We start from the raw sequence: 25,798 nt of genomic DNA, 5'->3' as shown, positions 1-25,798 counted from the left end.
CCATGGAGTGGAGGTCTGGACTCCAGATATCTTTCAGCTCAAATCCACATTGAGCATGGAGCAGAGGCCTTGACTCATCACCCAGCCACATCGCTGGCCTTTGTACACAGAGCAGACTCCTGATCTTTTAACTTCTTCACATCCCTGTCCCTAAACCTTTGACCTTTAACTCTGTTTTCTACCCACAAAACCATCCTTATGAACATAAAATGTCTGAGTGACAATCTCGATGGAGACCACAGCTCAGTGCCATCTTGAAGCCCTAGAGGAACATGAGCTACAAATTCTTGTATTACAGCAAACAGGAAGTGCAATGCAAGTATAACAATTCCTAACATGTGTTGCTATTTACAAAGTTCAGGGAAGTTGCCAGCTAGGGCCACAGAATATCGTGTCAGTTCTTCACTTAGTTAAAATGTTCCTTTATTATTAGAAGTACTTAGGCATTACTGTTGTAGATACATTTTGATTGATACATATAAAGAAGACACAATTGACCATGACTTCTTATACGTTAAATCTTTCACAAACTATTGCTTTTGAAAATATTCTATGATAAAGATAATAGAGAATTTAAGCAAATAACTTCATGTTTATTCAAATTTATTTTGCACCAGAAGTGGAATTTTATTAATACTAAAATACCAATAAGTTGATAATCTAATCACTTTCTGGAATCCTATTACAACACAAACGCTATATTTCCCTTTCAAAAATAGCTGTATTTCAAATGTACTTTGTTGACAATGAAGTACTTGGAGATATTCTGATTTTATGAAAGGCACAATTACAAATGACCATTCACTTTTAATAACATTCTAAAGCAAATAAATATATATTTCATATCTCAGAATTCACATTTTCCAAGAATTGTGCATTGTCAAATATGAAGTTCTTTGTTCATAATTACAAGCCATTTGTTCAAATGTCTTGATCTCTTCCTAAAGTAATCCTTTCACAATAGATAGGTTTAAAGAGCCTTTTGGCTCTCATCTCCATTACAGAACAAAGTTAGAGCAATCAACAAATCATCAAAGGGATGTGCAGTTCCCTAGCTGATCTGTGTTTGAACATAGTGGCTAAACTTGCAAAGAGTCAACTTTTGGATGGTCTGGAAATATGAAAAACACAAAAGGCAATGAATAACAAAGATCGACTTTATCACAATTAAATTAAGGTGATCAATTAAAAGACAGTTGTGATTATAATTAGATTTCAGTCAACAAGCTTTGACAAGATAATTTTACATGTTGAAAGTGTAGAAAGATTTGCTAAAATCAAACTTTTACATTTGCGAACATTATAAAATCCTTGTTAAACATAAACAAATCAACCACTAATAAGCAGAGAATTCAGATTTTTCTCACTGCATTTATCCAAGAACTTATGTGCAAAATTAGCATAGTATCTCCCATATAAGTACTCCAATTAATTTAAACCAACAATCACTGGTATGTTATTTCCAAAAATACAGCTTAACTGTATCTTGTCTAGCACTTTTGCACTGTACTGTGGTATATTTTATGTATTGCACTGCACTACAGCAAAAAAAATTGTGACATATGTGAGCGATCATAAACCTGATTCTGATAAGCATCTTGATTGCTGGCAGAGAGTGGGAAGGGGGCAGGGAGAGGGGAATCAAGGGTAGGAGAAGGGAGAGGTGAGGGAGCAGGAAGCACCAGAGAAGCATTGTGTAATGATCAAGAAATTAATTGTTTGGAATTATATGACCTTGCGTGGTGTCTCAGGGCTGGGTGCGTCTGCACCCACGCCACACCCCCTTAGCCTTGGCACTCCTTCTTTGCCACCTGTTCCACACCCCTCCAGTGGCACACCACCCTCGCCCTTCCCAACATCTTTGCTCCTGCCAGATTTACAAACTCGCTCTCCACTCCATGTTGACAAATATAGTTATGCAAAAACACGCATAATTTTTCCAATATTTGTCCACAACTTTGTCAGAACGTTTTAACTCACTACAGCTATGTCACCAGGTTGAAAACTATATCTTAAGTCTGGAATTGAGTAGGATAGAAAAGAGGCTTTAATTATAATAGGTTTGCAAATTTAATTCTGATCTTGAATAACATATTGCAATTCCATTATCAAATTAGCGGTTTCTACTGCTACTTGTATAGCATTAAGTTTTGCACTGTACGAGTCCAATATAGATTGATTTGGGAAATATTCACTAGGCTTCTCAAGTGATGTTTCTAAGCTAGCTATTGTTGTCTTATTACCTAAAATAGTCCAGTTCAGGTCTTGGTGTGCTGTATAAAATCCACAAACACATCTAGAAAATACTTCAGACCAGTGAACATGCAGAGGCGTATTGGGCAGGACTAACCAACGATGGCCATATTTGGCATCAATGAAGTTTTGCCCACCATCATGTTCCAATGAAGATGCAGTACGTGCCAGTGAGCGACAGAAACTATCAGCAACAACTTTGTATTCTGTTTGGGAGCAGCCCAGCTCTGCTAATTTTTCATCAGTCACATAGTGGCTCTGTGAAGAAAGTTCAGTTTAAAAAGTATTCCACAGTGTTCCATTAAATTATGATTTACATGCACAAGTGCAACAATCATATAATTAGCAAAAATCAAACTCACTAATGATTTCTCTTCTGTCTCCCTCTCATACGGTTACATTCCGCCTCTCTCCCTCCCTTCCAATTTCTCAAGGTATCTCTCATTGTCTGCATGTGTCCCTTTCTCTCTGACACAATTTATTTTCCCCTCATGCTTTTTTCCCTCCATTTCTGCCTTTTCCCTTCTCTTTTTCTCTCAGTTCCTTCTTGCTCTGTGACTCTGTCAATACTCATCTGAATGTTTCCCTCCCCCACTGTCACAATTGCTCCCTCCCTTTCCATCCACTGTAACTCTCCTATGTCTCTTTCTCTCTACCTCCCTCCCTGCTTTCCTCTATTCATCCTCCCCTCTTTCTCCCTCTGCTAATCACTTTACTCTGCCCTTCACTGTCTGGAGACATAAGGGGCATAAACGCTGGCACCTATAACAAAAAAAACAAACTGCTGAAGGAAATTTGGGGTCAGGGCAGAATCTGTGGGGGCAAAGGGATCAGGTCCTGATGCAACTACCCTATTGCCTCTACTGATGCAGCTTGCTTTTGTTTCCATGCCACATGAATATATGTACGAAATGGTGATATACCATGTACAGGCAGAATGGATTCGTTTAATTTGGCAGCGTGCAAGCCACAGACAACGTGTGCCACAGAGCCCGTTCCTGTTCTGTACTGTTTTATATTCTAAGTATAAAGCTCTTCCTCTGATTTGTATTGCAATGACAATATTATTATGAAAAAACTTTCATTAAAGGCAACAAACAGTTACCTTTAATGAATTGCAAATACAGCACAAACCTTATATTCTATGGTAGTAGCTAGATGACATTCAGTGCACCCTCCTCCGAGTAAGACAAAAGGCTCTTTGAGTGCCAGTTTCAGGACACATTCTGCTGATTGACAGACAACCTAAAACAAACAAGTAGATAATCTTTATAACAGTGTATACAAATGTAATAAAGGAAATCATGATATACTTAACTGTAACAACTGTCCTTTATATTATTACCACATTCAGATAGGTATATTTGAAAAAAACATAAATTGCATCATAATTACAAATAGAAAATCACATTATATTAGAAAATGATTAATTCAAATAATCAAGATCAGGTACAATATCACAGGCAGATTTTGTGAAATCTGTTGTTTTGGGGCAGCAGTACTATATATATACCTTATTGCAATTTATTACTATGTGTTATAATTTCTTTCCTCTTTTTGCACACACACACACACACACACACATATATATATATTTTAAAATATATAAATAAATTAAATAAGTGATGCAAAAAGAGGGGAAAGATACTGAGGTAGTGTTTATGGATTCATCGTCCATTCAGAAATCAGATGGCAGAGGGGTAGAAGCTGTTCCTGAATCGTTGAGTCTACATCTTCAGGCTCCTGTACATCCTCCTTGATGACAGGAATGAGAAGAGGGTACATCCTGGGTGATGAGGATCCTTAAAGAAGGATGCAGCCTTTTTGAGGCATCGCTTTTTGAAGGTACCTTGGGTGCTGCAGGGAATAGTGCCCGTGATGGAGCTGGCTGAGTTTATAACTTTCTGCAGCTTTTTCCAATCCTGTGCAGTGGCCCCTCCATACCCGACAGTGATGAAACCAGCTGGAATACTCTCCATGGTACATCTGTAGAAATTTGGGAATGACCTTGGTGACACTAAAGTCAGCTATATCAGTATTTACAATGGAATAAAGAGATTACTGAGGCACGAGAGAGGAGTTGGCCAGAAATGATTGAAAAAGAACACTGGCAGGGATGACGGCAGAGCAGCAATGGCTGGAATTTCTGGAAACAATCCAGAGGGCACACGATATGTACATCCCAAAGGAAGAAGTATTCTAAAGGCAAGATGACACAACCGTGGTTAACAAGGGAAGTCATAGCCAACATAAAAGACAAAGAGAGGGTACATAATAGAGCAAAAATTAATGGGAAGTTAAGAGTATTGGAAAGCTTTTAAATACCAACAGAAGGCAACTAAAAAGTCATTAACGTAAGGATGGAATATGAAAGTAAACTAGCCAATAATATTAAAGAGGATACCAAAAATTTCTTCAGATACATAAAGTGTAAAAGAAAGGCGGGAGTGGATCTGTTGGAAAATGACGCTGGAGAGGTAGTAATGGGGGACAAGGAAATGGCAGACAAATTGAATAAGTATTTTGCACCAGTCTTCACTGTGGAAGACACTAGCTGTATGGTGGATTTTCAGCTGTCAGGAGTCATGAAGTGTGTAAAGTTATCATTAATAGACAGAAGGTTCTTGGGAAACTAAAAGATCTGAAGGTAGTTAAGTTGAATGGAGCAGATGGTGTACATGTCAGAGTTCTGAAAGGGGTGAGTGAAGAGATTGTGCAGGCAGTAGTAATGATCTTTCAAGAATCACTAGATTCTGGAATTGTTCTGGAAGACCGGAAAATTACAAAGGTCACTCTACTTTTCAAGAAGGGAATGAGGCAGAGAAAGAAAAAAAAGTTGTCTGACGTCAGAGGTTGGGAAGATGTTGGAGTCAATTGTTAAGGGTGTGGTTTCAGGGTACTTGAAGGCACATGATAAAATAGGCCATAGTCAGCATGGTTTCCTCAAAGGGGGATATAAAAGGAAGGAGGTAATGTTGGGACTTTATAAAGCACCAGTGAAACCTCACTTGGAGTATTGTGAGCAGCATTGAGCTCCTTATCTTAAAAAGGATATGCTGAAACTGGAGAGGGTTCAAAGGAATTCACGAAAATTATTCCAGGATTAAATGGCTTGTCATATGAAGAGTATTTGATGGCTCTGGGCCTGTATTCACCAGAATTCATAAGAATGAGGGGTGACTTCATTAAAGCCTATTGAATAGTGAAAAGCCTTGATAGAGTGGATGTTTCCAATGGCAGGAGTGTCTAACACCGGAGGACACAGCCTCAGAATAGAGGTATGTCCTTTTAGAATGGAGAAGAGGAGGAATTTCTTTAGTCAGTGAATGGTTAATCTGTGGAATTCATTGTTACTGGCAGCTTTGTCTTTATGTATATTTAAGGCAGAGGTTGATAGGTTCTTGATTGGTCAGGGCAAGAAGGGATATGGGAAAGAAGACAGAAGATAGGGGCCGACAGGGAAAACGGATCAGCCATGATGAAACAGCAGAGCAGGCTTGATGAACCAAATGGACTAATTCTGCTCCTATATCTTATGGACATTCCAATTGTTCTCAAATTCCTAACAAAATATATCCATTGTTGTGCCTTCTTTGTCATTGCATCAATATGTTCGGGTCAGGATAGATCCTCAGGAACGCTGACACTCAGGAACTTGAAGCTGCTCACTTTCCACTTCTGATCCCTTGATGAGGACTGGTGTGTGCTCCATCGACTTATCATTCCTGAAGTCCACAATCAATTCCTTGGTCTTATTGTCATTGAGTCCAAAGCTGTTGGAGCGACACCTCTCAACTGGCTGGTCTATCTTGTTCCCGTACATCTCCTCGTCAATATCTGAAATTCTGCCAACAATATTTGCACTGTTGTCAAATTTATAGATCAGTGTTTGAGCTCTGCCAAGCCACACATTCATGGGTGTAAAGAGAGCACAGCAGTGGAATAAGCACACATCCTTGAACTGCACCAATATTGATTCTCCACAAGGAGGAGGTATTATTTCTGATCCACAAGGACTGTAGTCGTTGGGTGAGGAAGTCAAGGATACAGTGGCAGAGGGAGGTACAGAGGCCAAGGTTTTGGAGTGTTTTGATTAGAACTGAGGGTACGCTTGTGCTGAACGCTGATCTGTAGTCAATAAACAGCAGCCTGATATAGGTTTTACTATTGTCCAAGGCCAAGTGGAGAGATAGTGTGATTGCAACCACTGTAGACCTATTCTGACAACAGGCAGATTGCAGCAGGTCCAAATCCTTGCTTAGACAGGAGTTGATTCCAGCCATGACCAACCTCTCAAAGCACTTCATCACAGTAGATGTTGGTATCACTGGGTAATAGTCATTGAGGCAGCTCACCTTGCTCTTCTTGGGCACTGGAATGATGGTCACCCTTTTGAAGCAGGGTGGGAACCTCTGACTGCAGTTGGGAGAGGCTGGAGAGGTCCTTGAACACCCCTACCAGTTGGTTGGCACAGGTTTTTGGGGCCTAACATCTTGTAAGGGTTCACCCTCTTGAAAGATGTTCTGATGTCAGCCTCCAAGAAAGAGATTACAGTGTCACTGGGTGCTGCAGGATTCGCATAAATGTAGTTTTATTACCCCTTTCAAAGTGGACTCTTAAATAAGAGTTTCACACCAATGTAAAAATAATGTACCATAAAGCACTTACCAAATAGAAAGAGTCCTCCGAAACATGAGGTAATTTTAAACTGAGTGTTGCAATCTATTTAATGTGCAATTTGTCAGATTTTATATTACTAAAACATTCTGTCCATCATCAATTTAAGCCTGAAGATGGTTCACATTTAAAAATAAACGTGGAATTTCAATCCTTCTTTAAACTACATGCTGTAATGTTCTGAAGAAACAATATACGTACTTTGTCATCCCTTTTGGTTCCTGACAATATTATGATGCAAGTTTTGAGATTTTTAAATCATTCAATGTAAAAGTAAGAAAAAAAAAGTGCTTAAGAAGCTGGTGGATCAGCAATTGCTCCCAGATGTTCTTAAATGTGTTGTGGTGCCTTTCATAATGCACTTATAAAATATGGATGTATTTTTCCATGTTGCATTGTCTACTATGAAAAATGAGATGATTGTAAACAGCATAATAAAAGATTTTCTAGAAGACATTTCAAATAAGTACAGCAGATGAGGTACTTTATGAATCAAAATTCTCTAAGCCAAACAATGATATTGGTCTTCCTTGAACCTGAATTATGGGGTAACAATGGGCATTTGCGCAACGTAATATCTTATCTTTACCTACAACAGACCCAATGTGCCAGTAAACATGCAAGTCAACAATTACATAAAATATTTTGATTTTAAAATTATGAATTATGAAAATATTCTGTTTTTGTGCTGCTTCTAAAAATATAATTTTAATTAGGTTTCTCGTTAATAAGTTCACAAACATTGCTTGAAGAATCGAGGTGGTATTGCATTCGAAGTGGGCCACCATCCACACAAAAAAATCCTTTTCAAATTCTGGTTTATTTATTTCATTTATTTGGAGATACAAGTCAAGTTTATTGTCATTTAACTACATACATGTATATAACTTATATAACCATACAATATACATAGAAACAAGACGTTTCTCCGAACCAGGGTGTAAAGGGTGTATAGTACACATAACGCACAATAATTTATGAAGGCAAGGATAAAATCCACAAATGAATCACACATAAATAACAAACTAAATATTGTAAAGTGTAGAACAAATTAACCAGTGACACCTCGAATACGATGCAGCAAGGAGTTCAGAAGCCCAATGGTCTGAGGTAAGAAACTGTTTTCCATCCTGACCATTCTTGATTTTAATCTTTGGGGTCTCCTGCCTGATGTTAGAAAGTCAAAAGGGATGTTGGATCCTTAGTAATACTAAGGGCTCCTGATAGATGTCCCCAATGATCCTCTCAGCTGTTCTCACAGTTCTTTGTAGAGACTTTGGGTCCGATGCTTGGCTGCTCCTATACCAGATGGAGATGCAACTTGTCAGGATGCTCTCAATGGTGTCTCTGTTAAACACAGTTAAGATGGTGGGGGGGGGGGGTGGTGGCAGGGAGTGGAGGCACCGCCTTGCCTTCTTGTTCAAGTAGGTGATATTAAGGGACCAGGTGAGGTCATCTGTGATGTGAATTCCCAGGAACTCAGTGCATAGCACAGGCCCTTCCAGCCCAACAAACCACACTGCCCAGAAACCCCCACCCCATTTAACCCGAGCCTAATTCCATGTTTGAATAGTTTGTTCTATGAAGAATGTTTCATGGCTCCAGACCTGAATTCACTGGAATTCAGAAGAATAAGGGGTGACCTCATTGAAACCTATCGAATGATGAATAGCCTTGAAGGAGTGGATGTGGAGAGGATTTTTCCTGTTGTGGCAGAGTCTAATACCAGAGGACACAGCCTCAGAATAGAGGGGTGTCCTTTTAGAGCAGGGATGAAGTGGAATTTCTTTAGCCAGAGAGAGGTGAATCTATGGAATTTGTTGCCACTGGCAGCTGTGAAGGCCAAGTTTTATGTGTACTTAAGACAGAAGTTGATGGATTCATGATTAGTCTGGGCATGAAGCAATACAGGGGGAAGGCTGGAGATTGTGGCTGAGAGGGAAAATAGATCAGCCATGATGAAATAGCAGCATAGACTCGATGGGCCAAACGGTCTACTTCTGCTCCAAAGTCTTATGGTTTGATCACGGGAAAATTTACAATGACCAATTAACCTACCAACCAGTACGTTTTTGGCCTCTGGGAGGAAACTTGAGTACCTGGACCAAACCCATACTGTCACGGGAAGTAGGTACAAACTTCTTACAGACAGCATCAGAATTGAACTCTGACGCTCCAAGCTGTAATGGTGTCATACTAACCATTATGATACTGTGGTATCTTGTGATTCTCTAATTATTTCATAATATGACAGCAGCTGTCTTATTCTCTATCTTATTTGCTATTCCTCTGCCCCATTGATTTACTAACTAGTTGTTAGCTTCCACTTCATCTGATTTTTGTAAGCTAAAAATTCTGTTATTTATTTTACAAAGAGAATATTTTCATTCTCTTAATGTGTCATCAGATCGGAATGATCCAAAATATCATTATAGGTTTATGCTTCTTTCTAATGGCGAATTCTCCACTGGAGGTCTGTTGATTGACTTTGGATACAACCATTCAAGTAAGGTTTTGTCAGCATATTACACAGAACTAAACAGACTTCCTAAAAAAATTATACCCAAAATTTTAAACATTGCTACATCAATCAACAAAGTAAATGGTTCTTTTTCCTATAGTTAGTTCTTCATATTAATAAAAATTGGCTACTGTTTGTATATATGAGGAGCACCTCTAAATATCTCAGGTAAGCTCAGGTAAGCATTCAACATCCTACACTTTAAAAAAATAACTTATCAGCAAATTTGAAAATTCTAATCTAGCTCATTTGCTTACTGTTAAGTGTGCAGATCAAATCACTGGGCCATGGCATTGTTCCTTGGACGTTTCCCAGATCAAATAATACATTCATAATTAGTCTGAGTTTCCTTTTGCCTAACCAATTTTCTGTTCACTACTTCTGTAAATACTCAATTTTCTTAAGCCTCTAAAACAAATGGTTTTCAAAATCAAGAAGCTTAGTTTCACAGGGTGCCACACACTCTAAAGTTAATATCACAGGTCACTGATTTTTCATCAGAGAAAAACTTAAACATTGTTTTATTTTTAAGCCTAATTATGTTACTTAAAATAATCACAATAAGAGCATAAAGAGTTAATGACACCTCAATTCAAAGATTTTCAATATATTTTTCATGCTTATATGATCCCTTTCTCTATCCTTTGCTATTCCTCTGTCCCATTGACTTACTACTATTTTGACTCAATTTCTCGGTTATCTTTCTAAATCTGTTTTAAACAATTAAGAAAATAAAATACACCCAGAAAACAAAGCTGGTCTTGCAAATTGCAAAATCCTGATTCACTTTTAATTAGAAATTTGGTAATGGGTGCTCCTTGTACTAATATAGCTGCTGTGAAAAGGTATGATATCATTGGAACTGAAAAATCGCATTCTGGGGTACAAAAGATTGGGCCTACCTTTAACTCATTCAGTCCAGCTTCACTTCTATTGCAGAGTATTAAACTACATATAGGCTTGTTCTCATTTGGAATGAGATGCAGGAATTGCCTGGAACCACACTTCACAAACAACAGATTCTTAATATTGCCATAACAGCTTGGTGAAATGGGATGATAATACGAACTAATAGGCTGTGCACCTGGTAAATTCAAAGAGGGCAGAAATTACAAATTGTAGGCAATACAAGTGGATAATCACATTAAACATATTAAATTTGGAAAAAAATAATAAAAGTCCCACTAAACTTAGCACCACCAGCTTTTTATTGTCAAGAGGCCAGAATATTTGGACTGTCTCGGAAATGTACCTCAAATTCAAAAAAATTTCCCTGCCATAACTTAAATCAACTTTATATGAGCATGTATTTTGGACAATGTTTAAGAATATTACATTTTAATTATCAATAAAGTAATACATTTATCCTTCCTCTGAGTTAGTTTCAAAAAATGTTCTGAAGTCGACAGTACTCAGAATACTCATGGTTAGCAATGTATAGCCTTGAATAACACATATTTGGCTTGAGTAATTGCACAACCTTTGCTCTTCTAGATTTCAGAAATATGCTATTTATCCAATATTGACAATGACCTGGATTTTGAGGGAAAATTACGTTATAACTTCTGATATATCCCTATAAAGTTGTTAGCAACTTCAGCATTTTCATATGTGAGCATGTGATTTAAGAAGTTACAATTCTGCTGACTGTATTCTAATGTTCATTTCTTTGACTTCAGGATGGAACTTGTGGAGTATATTCACCATTTAGTGGGCAGAATTTGATTCAGGTCAAATGTTTGGAGAGCATTTCCCCAATCTTTTTAGTGAGTCTCAAGTGACTGGCCTCCAAGAGGACTAAACCTTGTCGTCATTTGGATGCATGTGTGCCTCAATGACCTAGAGAACTATGTTGGCTGGAGTCAGGGCTTTACGTGATGGCCTTTGGTAGGGTCACCCACACCAAACAAGTCAAAAGATAGAGGCCAGACGAAGAGAGGTCCACCAGGGCTCCAGGTTTGGGGTTCAGCTCTGGGCTAACAACCCTAACTAGTAAAACAAAATTGTTATGGAAACAGCAATGAAGAATCCTTTTACATCTGAGTGCGATGGTATTCCTGAGTCTCCACCCGGGACTTACACCTCTGACAGTAGTAAAAACAGAGAGGAAGCTACTGACATGATGAAGGAAGCCTTGAACACCACCAGAGATGGAGCACCTTCATTGCTGAACTAAACGCCAGCAGCATAACGGGCAGCGACACACAAGTGACTGGAAGAAGTATTTATTAGTTTAGTTATTTTTAAAATTATTTCATATTGACTATGTCTTTAATAGTATTTCTCACATCCTGTGAGGATCATCAAACTTAAGTTCAAAGTTTTCAGAATCTGATCCAAAAAAATAATGACTTGCCATAGACGGCAAATTCTGGCTCAATGACCTATATTTAAAGTCAGTTACTATTGCTTTGTAAGTAAATGAGAAATCCAGTGTTGCACCCAGATGAAATCTCGAATCAGGTGAAAGCCTCATACCTATGGAATCCATTCTTGAATTAATGTCAAGATTTGCTATTCCATCACTATTTGTACTTTTATCTGTTACTTTTACCATATTTAATATTCAAATGTTGTATGAAAAGCATTCCAGATCAGATTTTATACATATCTGGAGCAACTTCAATGGCCCAATTTAATATCAGACAATGTATACAGTATACAACCCAAAATTCTTACTTTTCACAGAAATCCACAAAACAGAAGGAAACCCCCACAGAGTGAATGACAAAACGTTAGAAACCCAAAGGCCTCCTCCCCCTTCCGTCCACAAGCAGCAGTATCAACCCACCCCCTTCACCTACCAGCCTCAGCTAAAGCATCAGCCCCCTACCACCCACCACGCGAGCAATAGCAAAGCTCCCAAAGAGACCATGATGTAGAGTCCATCCCAACACTTTGACATTCCACAGGCTCTCTCTCTCACCAAAATGGGAGAAAAAGAGGCATCACTCCTGCTCTAGTAATTATAGAGGTCTACAATATATTTCCTTTGAAAGTAAGATCATTCATTCCAATGTAACATTTCTATATTGGAACTATTAGCTCAATTCATATTTCTCTCTATTTCAGGGGTTGCCAACTTTTTTTATGCTGTTGACCAATATCATTAAGCAAGGGTCCTGTGGCCCACAGGTTTGGGAACTGCTGCTCTATTTAGATTTATTCCTCTAACACATACACAGCTGCATAACCAACTGCCAAGAATCTCTGTGCTGGTCATGGGTGTTATGAACTGCAAGTATGATTAACTTCATAATGTTGGCATGAACACATTGTCATTGGGTGCAACTTAAGAATTTATGATGTAGGTTGCAGTAGACAAACTTGATAATTATCTTGTCGTGACACTCGGGAAATATGTTAAAATGTACTTATTCAGTAATACATATATGAAATTCTCTAGACCTCAACAGGCATCGCAATTGCCTTGATAAATGTTATTTATCAAACAAGGTCATGTATACGAATTCTCTTAAAAATTACCACTTTGCTCAGCTGAAATAAAAATTGACTGCTGCATTTTTTACAGAAGTTACAGTATTTCAAAAGTACATTTACAGTACTTGGAGTCATCTTGAAGTAATAAAAAGATAGCTGAATGAACATTAATTTCTTAAAACTGTTATATTAGGAGGTAGATTTCCACTCACCTCCCCACACCAATCATCCCTCAATACACCACCTCATAGCTGTGTCATTTTGAGAGTTTAAGAAATGCACAATTGGTCAACTTTTGTATCCTTTCTTTCTGAAAAAGGATATGTGCATAACATTACATCTTAGCGTTAGAGACACTAGTACAAATATGCACAGCATTCTGACCTGTCATTTGGGCCAGTGGCTCCATTAGGGCAATCCCGAGGCGATCTTCCACTATTATATGTTGCTCCTGGAGATATTGTTTTAGAACCGGATGAATTACTTTCTGGCAGACCACGAGATGAACTTGATCACAAACAAGCTGTTCTCCCACCTTCAGCAGCTGTACAAGCGATTCACCTTCTGGGCAAAAACCTGATGCCACCTCCCAATGCCCATTCCCACTGTCAACAACATCTCCTGACATGGAGACACTGAATACTGCAATCTTAATACAACCAAATGTCAACTTTGCAGTATCAATTTTCATTGAATAAGATGCAAAGATTTCTATAAGGATTCCATGAAGTACACAGGAGTCAGTAACATTTTGTCCCTCAATAGGAACAATCAACGTCTTTCCCAAGGTTATGTTATCTCCAATTACTGAAGGAATTGTATGAAAGAATGCTTTTAACACCAATGAACTGATGTAGTCAGTTTCTTTGATAGTCAACATGCAAGTGGGTTTATTTATCACTGTGCCAACAAGTGAAAGCAACATTTTTGTGTTACTAAAATCTATTTGTATTTTGCAGCTACAATCCTCAGAACTCAGATAGCTGATGCAAATATTCAGAAGATCTTTCTGGATTTTGACTATGTGATTGCTTGGTATGTTAAGTTGTTTTGCACTTTCAGTCAAATTACAGCATAGAATTGTTGCAAATAGTCCAGAATCAGTAAATCGAGAAATGTGATTCCACATAGAAGCCATTAGTAGCTTTATCACAGGATGTGACAGAGAAAGATTACGCAAAAGGACTGAAGAGTGTGATGTGGTTATAATGTTGCCTCCAACAGCATTATGTATTAGTTTTAGTCTACCAAAAGGGCCGTAACAGGACTCCACAATTCCTCTGACAATAGAAAGTGCTTGACAAAGCACATTGCTATTTAAGGGTCCAGAACTACATGTGGATGATACTTTCGGTACAATGCGGGACATTGTTCAGGTGGGGCAAAGGTTTATAGACAGAAACCCGTGTTAAAGAATGACTCTTTTATTTTTATGAGAAAACTAAAGTTTACATACAATATTTCATATCTGATTTATAAGTATGATGCTTATATCTTTGCTGCATAGGGCAGTCATATTATTAAAGTGATGAATAATTATTAGCAATTTCTAAATGCAGATTTCCATAATAACTGAACTGGGGAATAAAATCTGGACACAGATGTCCTGTGTGACATTTCTGTATTATTTATCACCAATCTTCTTCTTAAGTTCTATATCTGACTGAGTTGATTTCTTTACAAACTTCTGCATCAAGTAGGTGACTGAATGAATTCCGAATAAGGACAGTCCTGCCACGAGAATCCAGTTTTGCCGTAACCACCTTTTATTCTTCATTCTTCAATCAGGATTTTGCAATTAAAGTATCTGCGATCTGATTTATATCTGCCTGTAACTGGAAAATACAGGAAGTTCAAAAATTTTAATTATACAAAGAATCAAATAACCTTTCAGCATTTAGCTCACTGCACCTGTGCCAGCTTTTAAGAATGTTTCCTTTTTAGTCATACTTATTTGCAAATTATTCCTCTGTAAGTACATGCCCTTTTAAGGTTGCTGTGAAATCTGAATGCATTAACCTTTCAGGTACAGCATTCTAGAGGACTTCTTTATTTCCTCTCTTGTTCTCAAGCCATTTATTTTAAAAATATGACATCTGGCAAACTATCAACGTTCCAAAAGAAACAAGGAAGAGTCCTTTCCTACATGCTCTATCAAAACCACTCATAATTTTAAATACCTCTTCTTTGTCTCCTTATATTCTTCCTCTTATAAGAGAAGATTCCAATCTCTCACATAACTGAACTTCCTCATGCCTAGTAGTTTCATAGTAAACCACCTCTGTTCCACTCAAGTGTTCTGGCATCCTTTATGTGGTATAAAGATAATTAAAACCTAATCAGGTATCTCTAAAGGTTTAGTAGACTGTACTCTTGTACTTAACATCACTATTTACTAAGCCCCATATCTTACATGTTTTAAATGCTATTCTAACTTAGTGCCTTCATTATAGATTTGTGAAAAATATTTTTCTTGTAATCCTATAAAAGTTGTACCAATTTGCTTCTGTGTGTTTTAGTTTCTGAAGTACATTCTGAATTAGCTGCACTGAACTGAACTCTGCTGCTATCATACTATTCATTACATTGCCAAAGTTAATCTTAGCTTGAAACTTCAATATTGTATAATATATTTCCAATGTCTAATATAACACTGACTCTATGTGACCTAACTGCATGCTTGTCCAATTAGAATATCACACTTTCAACAACTAGTTTTGGCTTTTTATTTCTTAACCTATTTCTTACTCACCTTGCCACCTAATTTAGTAAATGTCTTTCAAAATTCACATCAATTGTACTTCAACTTCAGCAGCATACTTAAAAACTAGAGAGAAGTCAACAAAGACTAGTTTTGTATCTGTAAGTTTTCAATTGGAGCAAATAGCACAAAACTCCCTCAAGTATTTAAGCTATTTAATACATTTGTTGAAAGCCGTAAGTGTGCATTATTTAATCACTTTTTTTTCTGTTGTTGCCTGATCAGTTTATTCATTTGTTATAATAGCCAAATTTGGCATTAGCTACACTTCCTAAATGTCATCTACACTAACCTGCAACTGAAAGGTCTCAGTAAATAAAACAATTTGACTCTTATGAAGTAAAATTGCACCTGGAAAAAATAGAAGCATCAACTGGAAAACATCAACCAAAATTATTTTCATCAATAATAATGTTAACTTACTCATAGTTCTTTGAAATACAAATTGTTTTATGTAATTAATGGAACACATTACCTAACAAATCCAGTTACTGTTTTCTTTTAGGCTGATTTTCCTGCTGCGTGATGTGTGTCACAATTCCAGGTTCTGGAATATAACTTTTGTTTTCGTTCTTGAAAACTTCACTAGACTTGATGTTATACCATCCCCAATGAATCATTGCAAGACTTGTTCCCATAACAATTAAAAACCTGTAATTCTTCCAAACAGTTTTAAGACTCATGTTGAATTTAAACAATTACCTGCAGATAAAATAATATTAATTCGATTAAATATATTAACATATTGCTTAAAGCTATTTTCTTCTCTAAAAACTTCATAATGTAACTCAAACTAATAATTATAAAATACAAAACATACAATAACAGATCAAATAGCTGAAAAATCCCATGCAAATATTTATACCCACGGGAGCCTCCTTCCATCTCTCATCAAGATACCCCTCATTGCCTTTTTTCCTTGTACTCATCTAGCTTACCATTAACTGTATCTTGACATTTAAAACAAAGCAAAACAACAAAACAATTAAAATAGAATTATTACAAAAACACAATTTGCTTATAATTGTGTGTTGTGAAATTTCTTGGTCAAGGACTACATCTGCAGCATGTTACCACCCACACTGGACCCTCTACAATTCGCCTAACGTAACAACTGATTGACAGATGACGCAATGGCCACAACTCTACACGCTGTCCTTAAAATACCTCGAAGAGGAGGATGCTTATGTGAGAATACAGTTCAGCATTCAACACCACAAGTCCCTCCAGGCTCGACAAGAAGATCAAGGACCTCGGCCTTCACCCTGCCTTGTGCAGCTGGATCCTGGACTTCCTGTCAGATCACCAGCAGGTGGTAAGAGTGGGCTCCTTCACCTCTGCCACTCTGACCCTCAACACAGGAGTCTCTCAGGGCAGTGTACTAAGCTCCCTCCTTTACACACTGTATATCCACGACTGTGTCGCCACCCACAGCTCCAATCTGCTAATTAACTTTGCTGACGATTCTACATTGACTGGCCTCATCTCAAATAATAACGAAGCAGCGTACAAAGGAGTCATCACCCTGACACAGTGGTCAAGAAAACAGCCTTTCCTTCAACGTTGTAAAAACAAAGGCGCTGGTTGTGGACTACAGGAGGAATGGAAACAGGCTAACCCCATTGACATCAATGCATCTGGGGTTGAGATGGTGAACAGCATTAAATTCCCTGGCAAACACATCACCGAGGATCTCGTTTGGTCTGTACATACCGGCTGTGTGATGAAAAATACATGACAGCACCTCTTTCATCTCAGACGGTTGAAGAAGTTTGGCAAAGTCCCCAAATCCTAAAGACTTTTACAGGGGCACAATTGAGAGCATCCTGACTGGCAGCATCACTGCCGGTATGAGAACTGTACTTCCCTCAATCACAGGACTCTGCAGAGTGTGGTGCGGACAGCCCAGCGCATCTGTAGATACAAACTTCCCACTATTCAGGACATTTACAGAGACAGGTGTGTAAACAGGGCCCGAAGGATCACTGGGGACCTGATTTACCCCAACCACAAACTGTTCCAGCTACTACCATCCAGGAAACGGAACCACAGCATTAAAGCCAGGACCAACAGGCTCCAGGACAGCTTCTTCCACCAGGCCATTAGACTGATTAATTCATGCTGATACAATTGTATTTCTATGCTACATTGACTGTTGTACAGTCAATTTATTGTTGCACAGTTTCTTACAAATTACTATAAATTGCACATTGCACATCAGGCGGAGACGTAACGTAAAGATTTTTATTCCTCATGTATGCAAAGGATGTAAGAAATAAAGTCAATTCAATTCTTGTATGCTACATAATTGTGACACCATTTCTTTTTGAGTGAAGAATGATTTGAGAACACAATGTCTTAAAAATTGAAATTTTCTTCTTTCAGAACCAGAGTCTGAATCAGGTTTAATATCTCCGGCATATGCTGTGAAATTTGTTAACTTAGTGGTAGCAGTACAATGTAATACATGATAATATAGAAAAAAATAAATAAGAAAATCAATTACTGCAACCAGTTACAATACATAGTTAAATTAAAACTAGCGCAAAAAAACAGAAATAATAAAAGTGAGGTGTGCAGTAGCACCTGTCCCGCGCCCTGTTCCAGACAGTGATGCAGCCTGTCAGAATGCTCTCCATGGTACATCTGCATAAGTTTTCCAGCATCTTAGGTGACAAACCAAATTTCCTCAAATTCCTAATGAAATAAAGATGTTGCCTTGCCTCCTTGATAGCTGCATTGATATGTTGGGACCAGGTTAGGTTCTCTGCGATTTTGACAACCAGGAACTTGAAACTGCTCACTCTCTCCACTTCTGATCCCTCTATGAGGATTGGTTCATGTTCACTCGTCCTATCCTTTCTGAAGTCCACAACAGGCTCTTCAGTTGTACTGACGTTGAGTGCAGTGTTGTTGCTGCAACACCACTCAATTAGCTAGTATATCTCGGTCCCGTACACCCTCTCGCCTCCACCTGAGATTCTGCCAACAATGGCTGTATCATCGCAAATTTATAGATGCCATTTGAGCTATGCCTAGCCACACAGTCAGGTGTTGCAGAGCAGTGGGCTAAGCATACATCTGTCAGGTACAGCATTGTTGATCCTCAGGAAGGAGACTTTGAAAGGGTATTTGCCTTTTCTACCTTTGAACAACCCTTCTTACAAAGTCAGGTCATTCAGATTTCTTCAAACAGAAATATTTCATTTTTGACTATCTTCATACCACCTTTATTTAGTATAAATCCACAATTCAAAAAGGCCAGGATGTTTCCAATTTCCTCAATTTTCTGTACTTTGATTTTAGATCATTAAGTCCGGATTTTATAATATAACTTGTAGAAGAGTATGCAAGTAACACATCCAGCGAAGCTTCAGCCAAATACATAAGAAAGAAGAATTGGAAAGGTATGGTGTGGTTATGGACAGACAGCATGGCTTTGTGCAGGACAGGCCATGCCTTACAAACTGAAGTATTTTGTGGAGATGACAAAGGTACTCGATGAAGGCAAGGCAGTGGATATGATCATTTGGACATTTGAAAAGATCCCGCATGGTAGTGTAATTCAGAACATAAAGATGCATGGGAACCAGGGTAAACTACAAACTTGGATATAGAACCGGCTTGCCTACAGAAGACAGAGTAGGGGTGGAAGGTGTTACTCTGGCTGGAAGTCCATGACCAGCAGTGTTCTATGAGGATTGGTACTGGGACCTCTGATGTTTGCAATATTTAGCAATGGTTTCTATGTAGAAGAATGGATTAGCAAGTCTGTAGATGACACTAGTATTAGTGGAGTCGTGGACAGCATAAAGGACTATGTACAGAATACAGGGGGTTATGGATCAGTTACTGATGCACCATGGAGAACATTCTAACTATTTGTATCATCGCCTGGTATGGAGGCTCCAATGCACGGGATTGAAAGAGGCTGCAAAAGGTTGTAGACTCACCCAATTCCATCACAGGCACAAAGCTCCCCACCATTGAAGCCATTTTCAAAAGGAAACATCCACCATTAAGAACTCTTACCACCCTGTACATGCTTCTTTTCATTACTACCATAAGGGAGGAAGTTTAGGAGCCTGAACACCCACACTCAACATTTTTGGAATAGTTTCTTCCCTTCTGCCATTAGATTTTTGAATGATCCATGAAGCCATGAACACTCTCTTGCTTTTGCACTATTTATTTATTTGTAATCGTAACTTACAGTAATGTTTTGTCTTGCACTGCATTGCTGCCACAAAAAAACAAATTTTATGACATACATCAGAGATAATAAACCTGATTCTGAATCCAGGCAAGTGTGAGTTATCACACTTTGGGACATCAAATGAAAACAGAGAGTATGCAGTTAATGTTAGATCCATCAATAGTATTGAGATACAAAGCATTCTTGAGGTCCAGGTCCATGGTCTACTGAAAGTAGCTATGGAAGTAGGTAAAGCAATAAAGAAAGTACATGCAAACAACTCTGCTCTCAAACGCATCTCCCCCATTTCACACACATCTGCTCTCACTCCATCCTCTCGCCACCCCACTAGGAATAGGGTTCCCCTTATCCTCACCTACCACCCTACCAGCCTCCGGGTCCAACATATAATTCTCCGTAATTTCTGCCACCTCCAACAGGATCCCACCACTAAGCACATCTTTCCCTACCCCACCTCTGCTTTCCGCAAGGATCGCTCCCTACGCGACTCCCTTGTCCATTCGCCCCCCCCCATCCCTCCCCACTAATCTCCCTTCTGGCACTTATCCTTGTAAGCGGAACAAGTGCTACACATCCCCTTACACTTACTCCCTCACCACCATTCAGGGCCCCAGACAGTCCACTCAGGTGAGGCGACACTTCACCTGTGAGTCGGCTGGGGTGATATACTGCGATGATATACTGGGGTGCTCCCGATGCGGCCTTCTATATATTGGCGAGACCCGACGCAGGCTGGGAGACCGTTTTACTGAACACCTACGCTCTGTCCACCAGAGAAAGCAGGATCTCCCAGTGGCCACACATTTTAATTCCACATCCCATTCCCATTCTGATATGCCTATCCACGGCCTCCTCTACTGTCAAGATGAAGCCACACTCAGGTTGGAGGAACACCACCTTATATTCCGTCTGGGTAGCCTCCAACCTGATGGCATGAACATTGACTTCTCTTACTTCCGTTAATGCCCCATCTCTCCTTCCTACCCCATCTGTTATTTATTTTTTATTATTAGTAATTTTTTTTCTTTCTCTTTTTCTCTCCCTCGGTCCCTCTCACTTATAACTCCTTGCCCATCCTCTGGGCTTCCCCCCTCCCCTTTTCCTTCTCCCTAGGCCTCCTGTCCCAATGATCCTCTCATGTTCCTTTTGCCAATCAACTGTCCAGCTCTTGGCTCCATCTCTCCCCCTCCTGTCTTCTGCTATCATTTTGGATCTCCCCCTCTCAAATCTCTTACTATCTCTTCCTTCAGTTAGTCCTGACGAAGGGTCTCGGCCTGAAACGTCGACTGCACCTCTTCCTAGAGATGCTGCCTGGCCTGCTGCGTTCACCAGCAACTTTTATGTGTGTTGCTTGAAATTCCAGCATCTGCAGATTTCCTCGTGTTCTACCCTACTCTGCAGCTTGTGCTGTAAAGGCAGGTGTTCGACAGGCCAGATAGAGAGATTATGAAGATGGATTACATATTAAACATTTCACGATTTCACGTAAAGGAGAAAGGTGGGTGGGGAACTCAGCGGGCAGTGAGAGGAAGGTCGAGGCCGATAGTCAAAACAAAGTTCAGAGAGTACTTCCGCCTACCGTTTTCCTTCACCTTTAACAAACACACCAAGCGCCTTTTTCCAGCACTACGGTGCTCAGACGGTTGGGAGATTTCGGTGCCGAGGTTAAATCCCGCATGGGAACCCCCAGCCGATGCAGGCTTGACTCACCTTCAGTTACAGCAGACGCTCGCCATGGAGCGACGTGACGGACGGCCTCAGCCCTGCAGCCAGATGGTGGGGGTGGCGGTGGAGGGCCTTACACTTTGGGGCTGTCCGCTACATTCCCTCCTACCGTATCCAGGCGGAACACTTAAAATCTCTTCGGCTTCGTACGAATAGAAATGGAGCTTGTTATTAAATTGCATTTTTTCGCCAGTTCACAGGCTGTACTTTATTTTCGTATTTTAATCCGGCGTCAATGCCGCCCAACCCTGCAAACATAATATATATTGATATGATTTGCGAGTGTTCGTTTAAATTTGATTATGAGGGAAGAGTGGGAATTATATTGGGATTTCGACGGCGGCAGCGGCGAGCAGGCCCTCCCGTATCCAAGGACCGGCGGCGCATGCGCGGTGGCTGATCGGTTTGAAGCGGGCCGCGGTTTTTTATTGTGCGGGTTAGCGGAGTTGGGACCTGGGGTGAAACATCAGTGGATGCGGGGCTGCAGTGGTAAGTGGACTGCTGCTGCCGTGGGCGAAGGGAAGCAAGTCTGCTTCTGGACGGATGGCTGCGTGTGGGTGGGATGCGGTGTTGGGTACCAATTTAGGCTGTGTGCGCTCTCGGTTGGAAGATGGGTTTTTAGTCTAGAAAATTGGACAGCACAACAATCTAGGTTGATTGATTCCCCCACCCGAAATATATTTTAGCCGTAACGCACAGAACTTGTCATTGTTTTAGTTCCCTGTACCACTTCACTATATTTACCTACAATATTGTAAATGTCACTGTTGTTTCAGCCCAAACGTTGCATAGGTGAGAAGTCGTTTTACAGAGTCCACCCTTCAGAACTTTAGACGCGATTCTGCCCCTACAACCGTGGTGGTACCTGCACCAAACTTCCCACCGCATGTACTCCTTCACCTTGGAAACTGCTAGCTGTGGGTGCCTTCTTGTACTGGAAGGCCCCAGAAACTTTGGGCAGAACAGAGTGCATCTTTATACTAATTGACTTAATAATCTTTCAGATGCAGTTGGCATGTGTCTCAGAATGTGATTCTGAGATCTTTTCATGGAGCACAAGGTCTTGTATTATTCAGCTGTTGGGGATGCACATCAAGAAAGACCATTGCTTTCTGAAGAAGGCTCCCAGAACTTTCTCCCTAAAAATAGATGCACAGGTTGAAAGGGTGGTAAAGAAGGCATATGGCATGCTTTCCTTTATCAGTTGGGTCATTGAGTTCAAGAGCCTGGAACCTATGTTGCAGCTTCATAAAGTTTTGGTTAGGCCGCATGTGGAGAATTGTATTTGGACCTGGTCGTCTCATGATGGAATGCAGAGACTTTGGAGAGGATGCAGAAGAGGTTTACCAGTATGCTGCTTGGAGCAAAGGGCTTGTGCTCTGAGGAGAGGCTGGACAAACTTGGATTGCTTTCTCTGGAGTGATGGAGGCTGAGGGGGAGACCTGATAGAAGTTAATAAGATTATAAGGGGCATAGAGTAAACAGAAAGTATCTTTTTGCCAGGATCTAGTGTTAGAGGATATGAATTTAGGGTGAGAGTGGGTAGGTTCAAAGGAGGTATGCAGGGCTTTACACAGAGAGTAGTGGGTGCCTGGAATGTGCTGCCAGGGTGGTATTGGAGGCAGATGTAAGATGTTCCTAAATAGACATGTGAATATAAAGAGAATGGAGGGATATGGACTCAAAAACAGTTACTTTCCCCAAGCTATAAGGATGATCAACACCTCCACCCACGAATTCCACCACTACTTTATTATTTCCGGCCAGTCACCTTATGTACAGTCTGGCGTACCTTTATGGACATACAATCAATCTATTTATATAGGCTATTTAGTGTATTCATACTTATTCTTTTTTTTAAATCATTATTGTGTTCTTTATCTTTCTTTTATTTTTGTGCTGTATCAGACCCAGAATAATAATTATTGTGTTCTTCTTTACACTTGTGCACAATAAATGACATTAAATAATCTAATCTTGAGTATGCAGAAGGGACTACCTCAGTGCGCTGTTGTAATGAATTGCTCTATATGCAAGGCAATTTTTTCACTGTATCTCAGTATATGTGATAATATGAACCAATTTTAACTACTAGTTTAATTTGGCACAACATCATGGGCCAAAGGGCCTGTTCTGTGCTGTACTGTTCTATTGCATCTATTTATGGCAAACCTACAGCCAACGAAGCAGTGATTGACCTCAACCATTTCACGGACACTTCCTGCTGCCTTAAAACTGATAGAGTTCCTCTTGTCCTTAGTGCCACCCTGTCAGCCTCTAACACATCATGCTCTGCATTTTCCACTATATCCTAAGGGATCCCACCACTAAACATATCATTGCCACCCGTTTCCTCTCCACTTTTCTCAGGGATCACTCCCTTCGTGATTCCCTTGTCCATTTATTCCTCCCCACTAATCTTTTTCCTGGCACTTATCCTTGCAAGCAGTCAAAAATGCATTCAGCTCATTCCCCCCCCACCCCAACTCCATTCAGAGCCCAGAACAGTCCTTCCAGGTGAGGCAACACTTCACCTCTTGTCTTTGTGTCCAGTGCTCCCAATGCAGCCTTTGTTACATTGGTGAGACCCATCATAAATTGGGGGAACCGATTCATTAAGCGAACAAGTGAAACTTTCCGGTGGCCAAATATTTTAATTCCGATACACAAAATGCGGCCAGCCAGCATCTATGGAAAAGGATACAGTTGACGAATTGGGCCGAAACCCTTCAGCAGGCTTGCTGAGTTCCTCCAGCATTTTGTGTGTTTTGCTTAGATTTCCAGCATCTACAGATTTTCTGTTGTTTGTGATTTTTTAAAATTCAGATTTCCATTTCAGTTCCAATGTGTCAGTCCATGGCCTCCTTGTGCCAAGATGAGGCCAGCCTAAGGGTGAAGGAGCAACACCTTATATTTCATTTGGGTAGCCTCTTACCTAATGGCATGAATATCAATTTCTCCTCTGATTAATAAAAAAAATTTCTCCCCCCCCCCATTTCCACTCTGACCCTTTACCTCTTCTCACCTGCCTATCACTTCCTCTTGGGTCCCCTCCTTCCCTTTCTCTTGTGGTCTCCTGTCAGATTCCTTCTTTTCTGGCCCTTGCCCACCCACTCACCTGGCTTTACCTATCACCTTGCAGCTAGCTTCCTTCCCCTCTCCCCACCTTTTTATTCCGGCTTCTTCCCCCTTCCTTCTCAGTCCTGAAGAAGAGTCTCCACCCCAAATTGTTAACTGTTTATTCATTTCTATAGATATTGCCTGACCTGCTGGGTTCCTCCTGCAGTTGGTATGTATTGGTTTGGATTTACAGCATATGCAGACTTACTCATGTTTATTATAATCAAGATGTTCTTTTACTGCAGAATTTTCTTTTTACAAGGGAGAGATGTTGTGGTGCAGCTCACCCTTGTAGGATATTCTGTGGCAATAGAGCCAGGCCCATCCTTTGAGTGAGCAGGGGTAGGCAGAACATGAGTGTGTGATGACACTTGACGTTTGCTTGGCCAAATGGCTTGATGCAAAAGTGATCATCACAATGACAGCTATGTTAGCTATGGTTTCCCCCTTTTACTTTGAGGCCTTACAAACACAAACTATTTTGAACCTTCAGATGAAATAATAGATGGTTCAGATGATTGCTGTGGTTCAGAAGTGAGTTAAATGTTATATGTTTCCCATCTGGTGTCTCTCCTACCATCGGGGGTGGGGGGAGTATGGCGTTGCCTCCATGTTACAACCTTATGCTTCAATTTAGCTATTTGCTCTAGTCAGTTCCTGCCATACATTGCTTCCAACACCTTAAGGAATTTGGGCTTGGTCAGTTGTACCAGAGGTCAAAATGGTAGGTTCAATTTGTAGAGATTAACTCTGGCCCTTAGATGGCTGGTGGTATAGTGGCATCCACACCAGACTTTGAGGTGAGAGATCCTGGGTTCGAATCCAGCCAGCTCCTTGCACGCTTTCCTTCTGTGCTGGGTTGAGCGTCGAACTAGCACACCAAAAAAACCTCGTAAAAACACACACAAAATATGCTAAAGAGATAGCAAGGTTGCCACCCGATGCGCCACAAGGCGCAGAAAGGAATAACAACAGGAGAGGGAAACCAGAGGTCCATGAGCCAGTACTCATCAGAGGATCAGAGGTGGAGAGGGTCAGTAACTTTAAGTTCCTGGGTGTCACTATCTCAGAGGACCTGTCCTGG

General features: G+C 40.0%; 4 protein-coding genes across 6 annotated transcripts in view; 1 reads left to right on the top strand and 3 right to left on the bottom strand.

Annotated features, from left to right (window-relative positions):
* Positions 1-544: 544 nt before the first annotated feature.
* On the bottom strand, positions 545-14,268 carry mkks (MKKS centrosomal shuttling protein). Its single transcript, XM_072265501.1, has 4 exons — positions 13,277-14,268; positions 10,354-10,535; positions 3,388-3,498; positions 545-2,511 (listed from the first exon to the last, which is right to left on the bottom strand). Exons 1-4 carry the CDS (start codon positions 14,259-14,261, stop codon positions 2,071-2,073), a joined length of 1,719 nt encoding a protein of 572 aa, XP_072121602.1. The 5' UTR covers positions 14,262-14,268; the 3' UTR covers positions 545-2,070.
* Positions 14,269-14,300: 32 nt separating this feature from the next.
* Positions 14,301-14,669, bottom strand: LOC140201424 (uncharacterized). The gene has a single exon (XM_072265505.1). The coding sequence runs from the start codon at positions 14,667-14,669 to the stop codon at positions 14,517-14,519; it is 153 nt and encodes a 50-aa protein (XP_072121606.1). The 3' UTR covers positions 14,301-14,516.
* A 1,472-nt stretch (positions 14,670-16,141) lies between these two features.
* Positions 16,142-21,666, bottom strand: LOC140201423 (uncharacterized). Of its 2 annotated transcripts, none has more exons than XM_072265503.1 (2): positions 21,580-21,666; positions 16,142-16,355 (listed from the first exon to the last, which is right to left on the bottom strand). In XM_072265503.1, exon 2 carries the CDS (start codon positions 16,334-16,336, stop codon positions 16,142-16,144), a length of 195 nt encoding a protein of 64 aa, XP_072121604.1. In that variant the 5' UTR covers positions 16,337-16,355; positions 21,580-21,666. The 2 variants fall into 2 exon arrangements, with proteins under 2 accessions (XP_072121604.1, XP_072121605.1); XM_072265504.1 differs by lacking the exon at positions 21,580-21,666 and adding an exon at positions 21,449-21,561.
* Positions 21,667-21,997: 331 nt separating this feature from the next.
* Positions 21,998-25,798, top strand: part of slx4ip (SLX4 interacting protein) — a 145,914-nt gene continuing 142,113 nt past the window's right edge. Inside the window, exon 1 of one of the 2 annotated variants that reach the window (XM_072265497.1) lies at positions 21,998-22,083. Coding sequence is in view for 1 of the 2 variants with exons in the window: in XM_072265500.1 (XP_072121601.1) it covers positions 22,068-22,083 (16 nt within the window). In the remaining variant the exon portion in view is untranslated. The remainder of the gene's footprint in view (positions 22,084-25,798) is intronic. The other variant, XM_072265500.1, reaches the window with a different exon arrangement.

This window comes from Mobula birostris, chromosome 8 (genome assembly GCF_030028105.1).
Source record: "Mobula birostris isolate sMobBir1 chromosome 8, sMobBir1.hap1, whole genome shotgun sequence".
Taxonomy (NCBI): Eukaryota; Metazoa; Chordata; class Chondrichthyes; order Myliobatiformes; family Myliobatidae; genus Mobula; species Mobula birostris.
The sequence above is the reverse complement of the archived record's forward strand: the minus strand, read 5'-3'. Positions and strand labels throughout refer to the sequence as shown.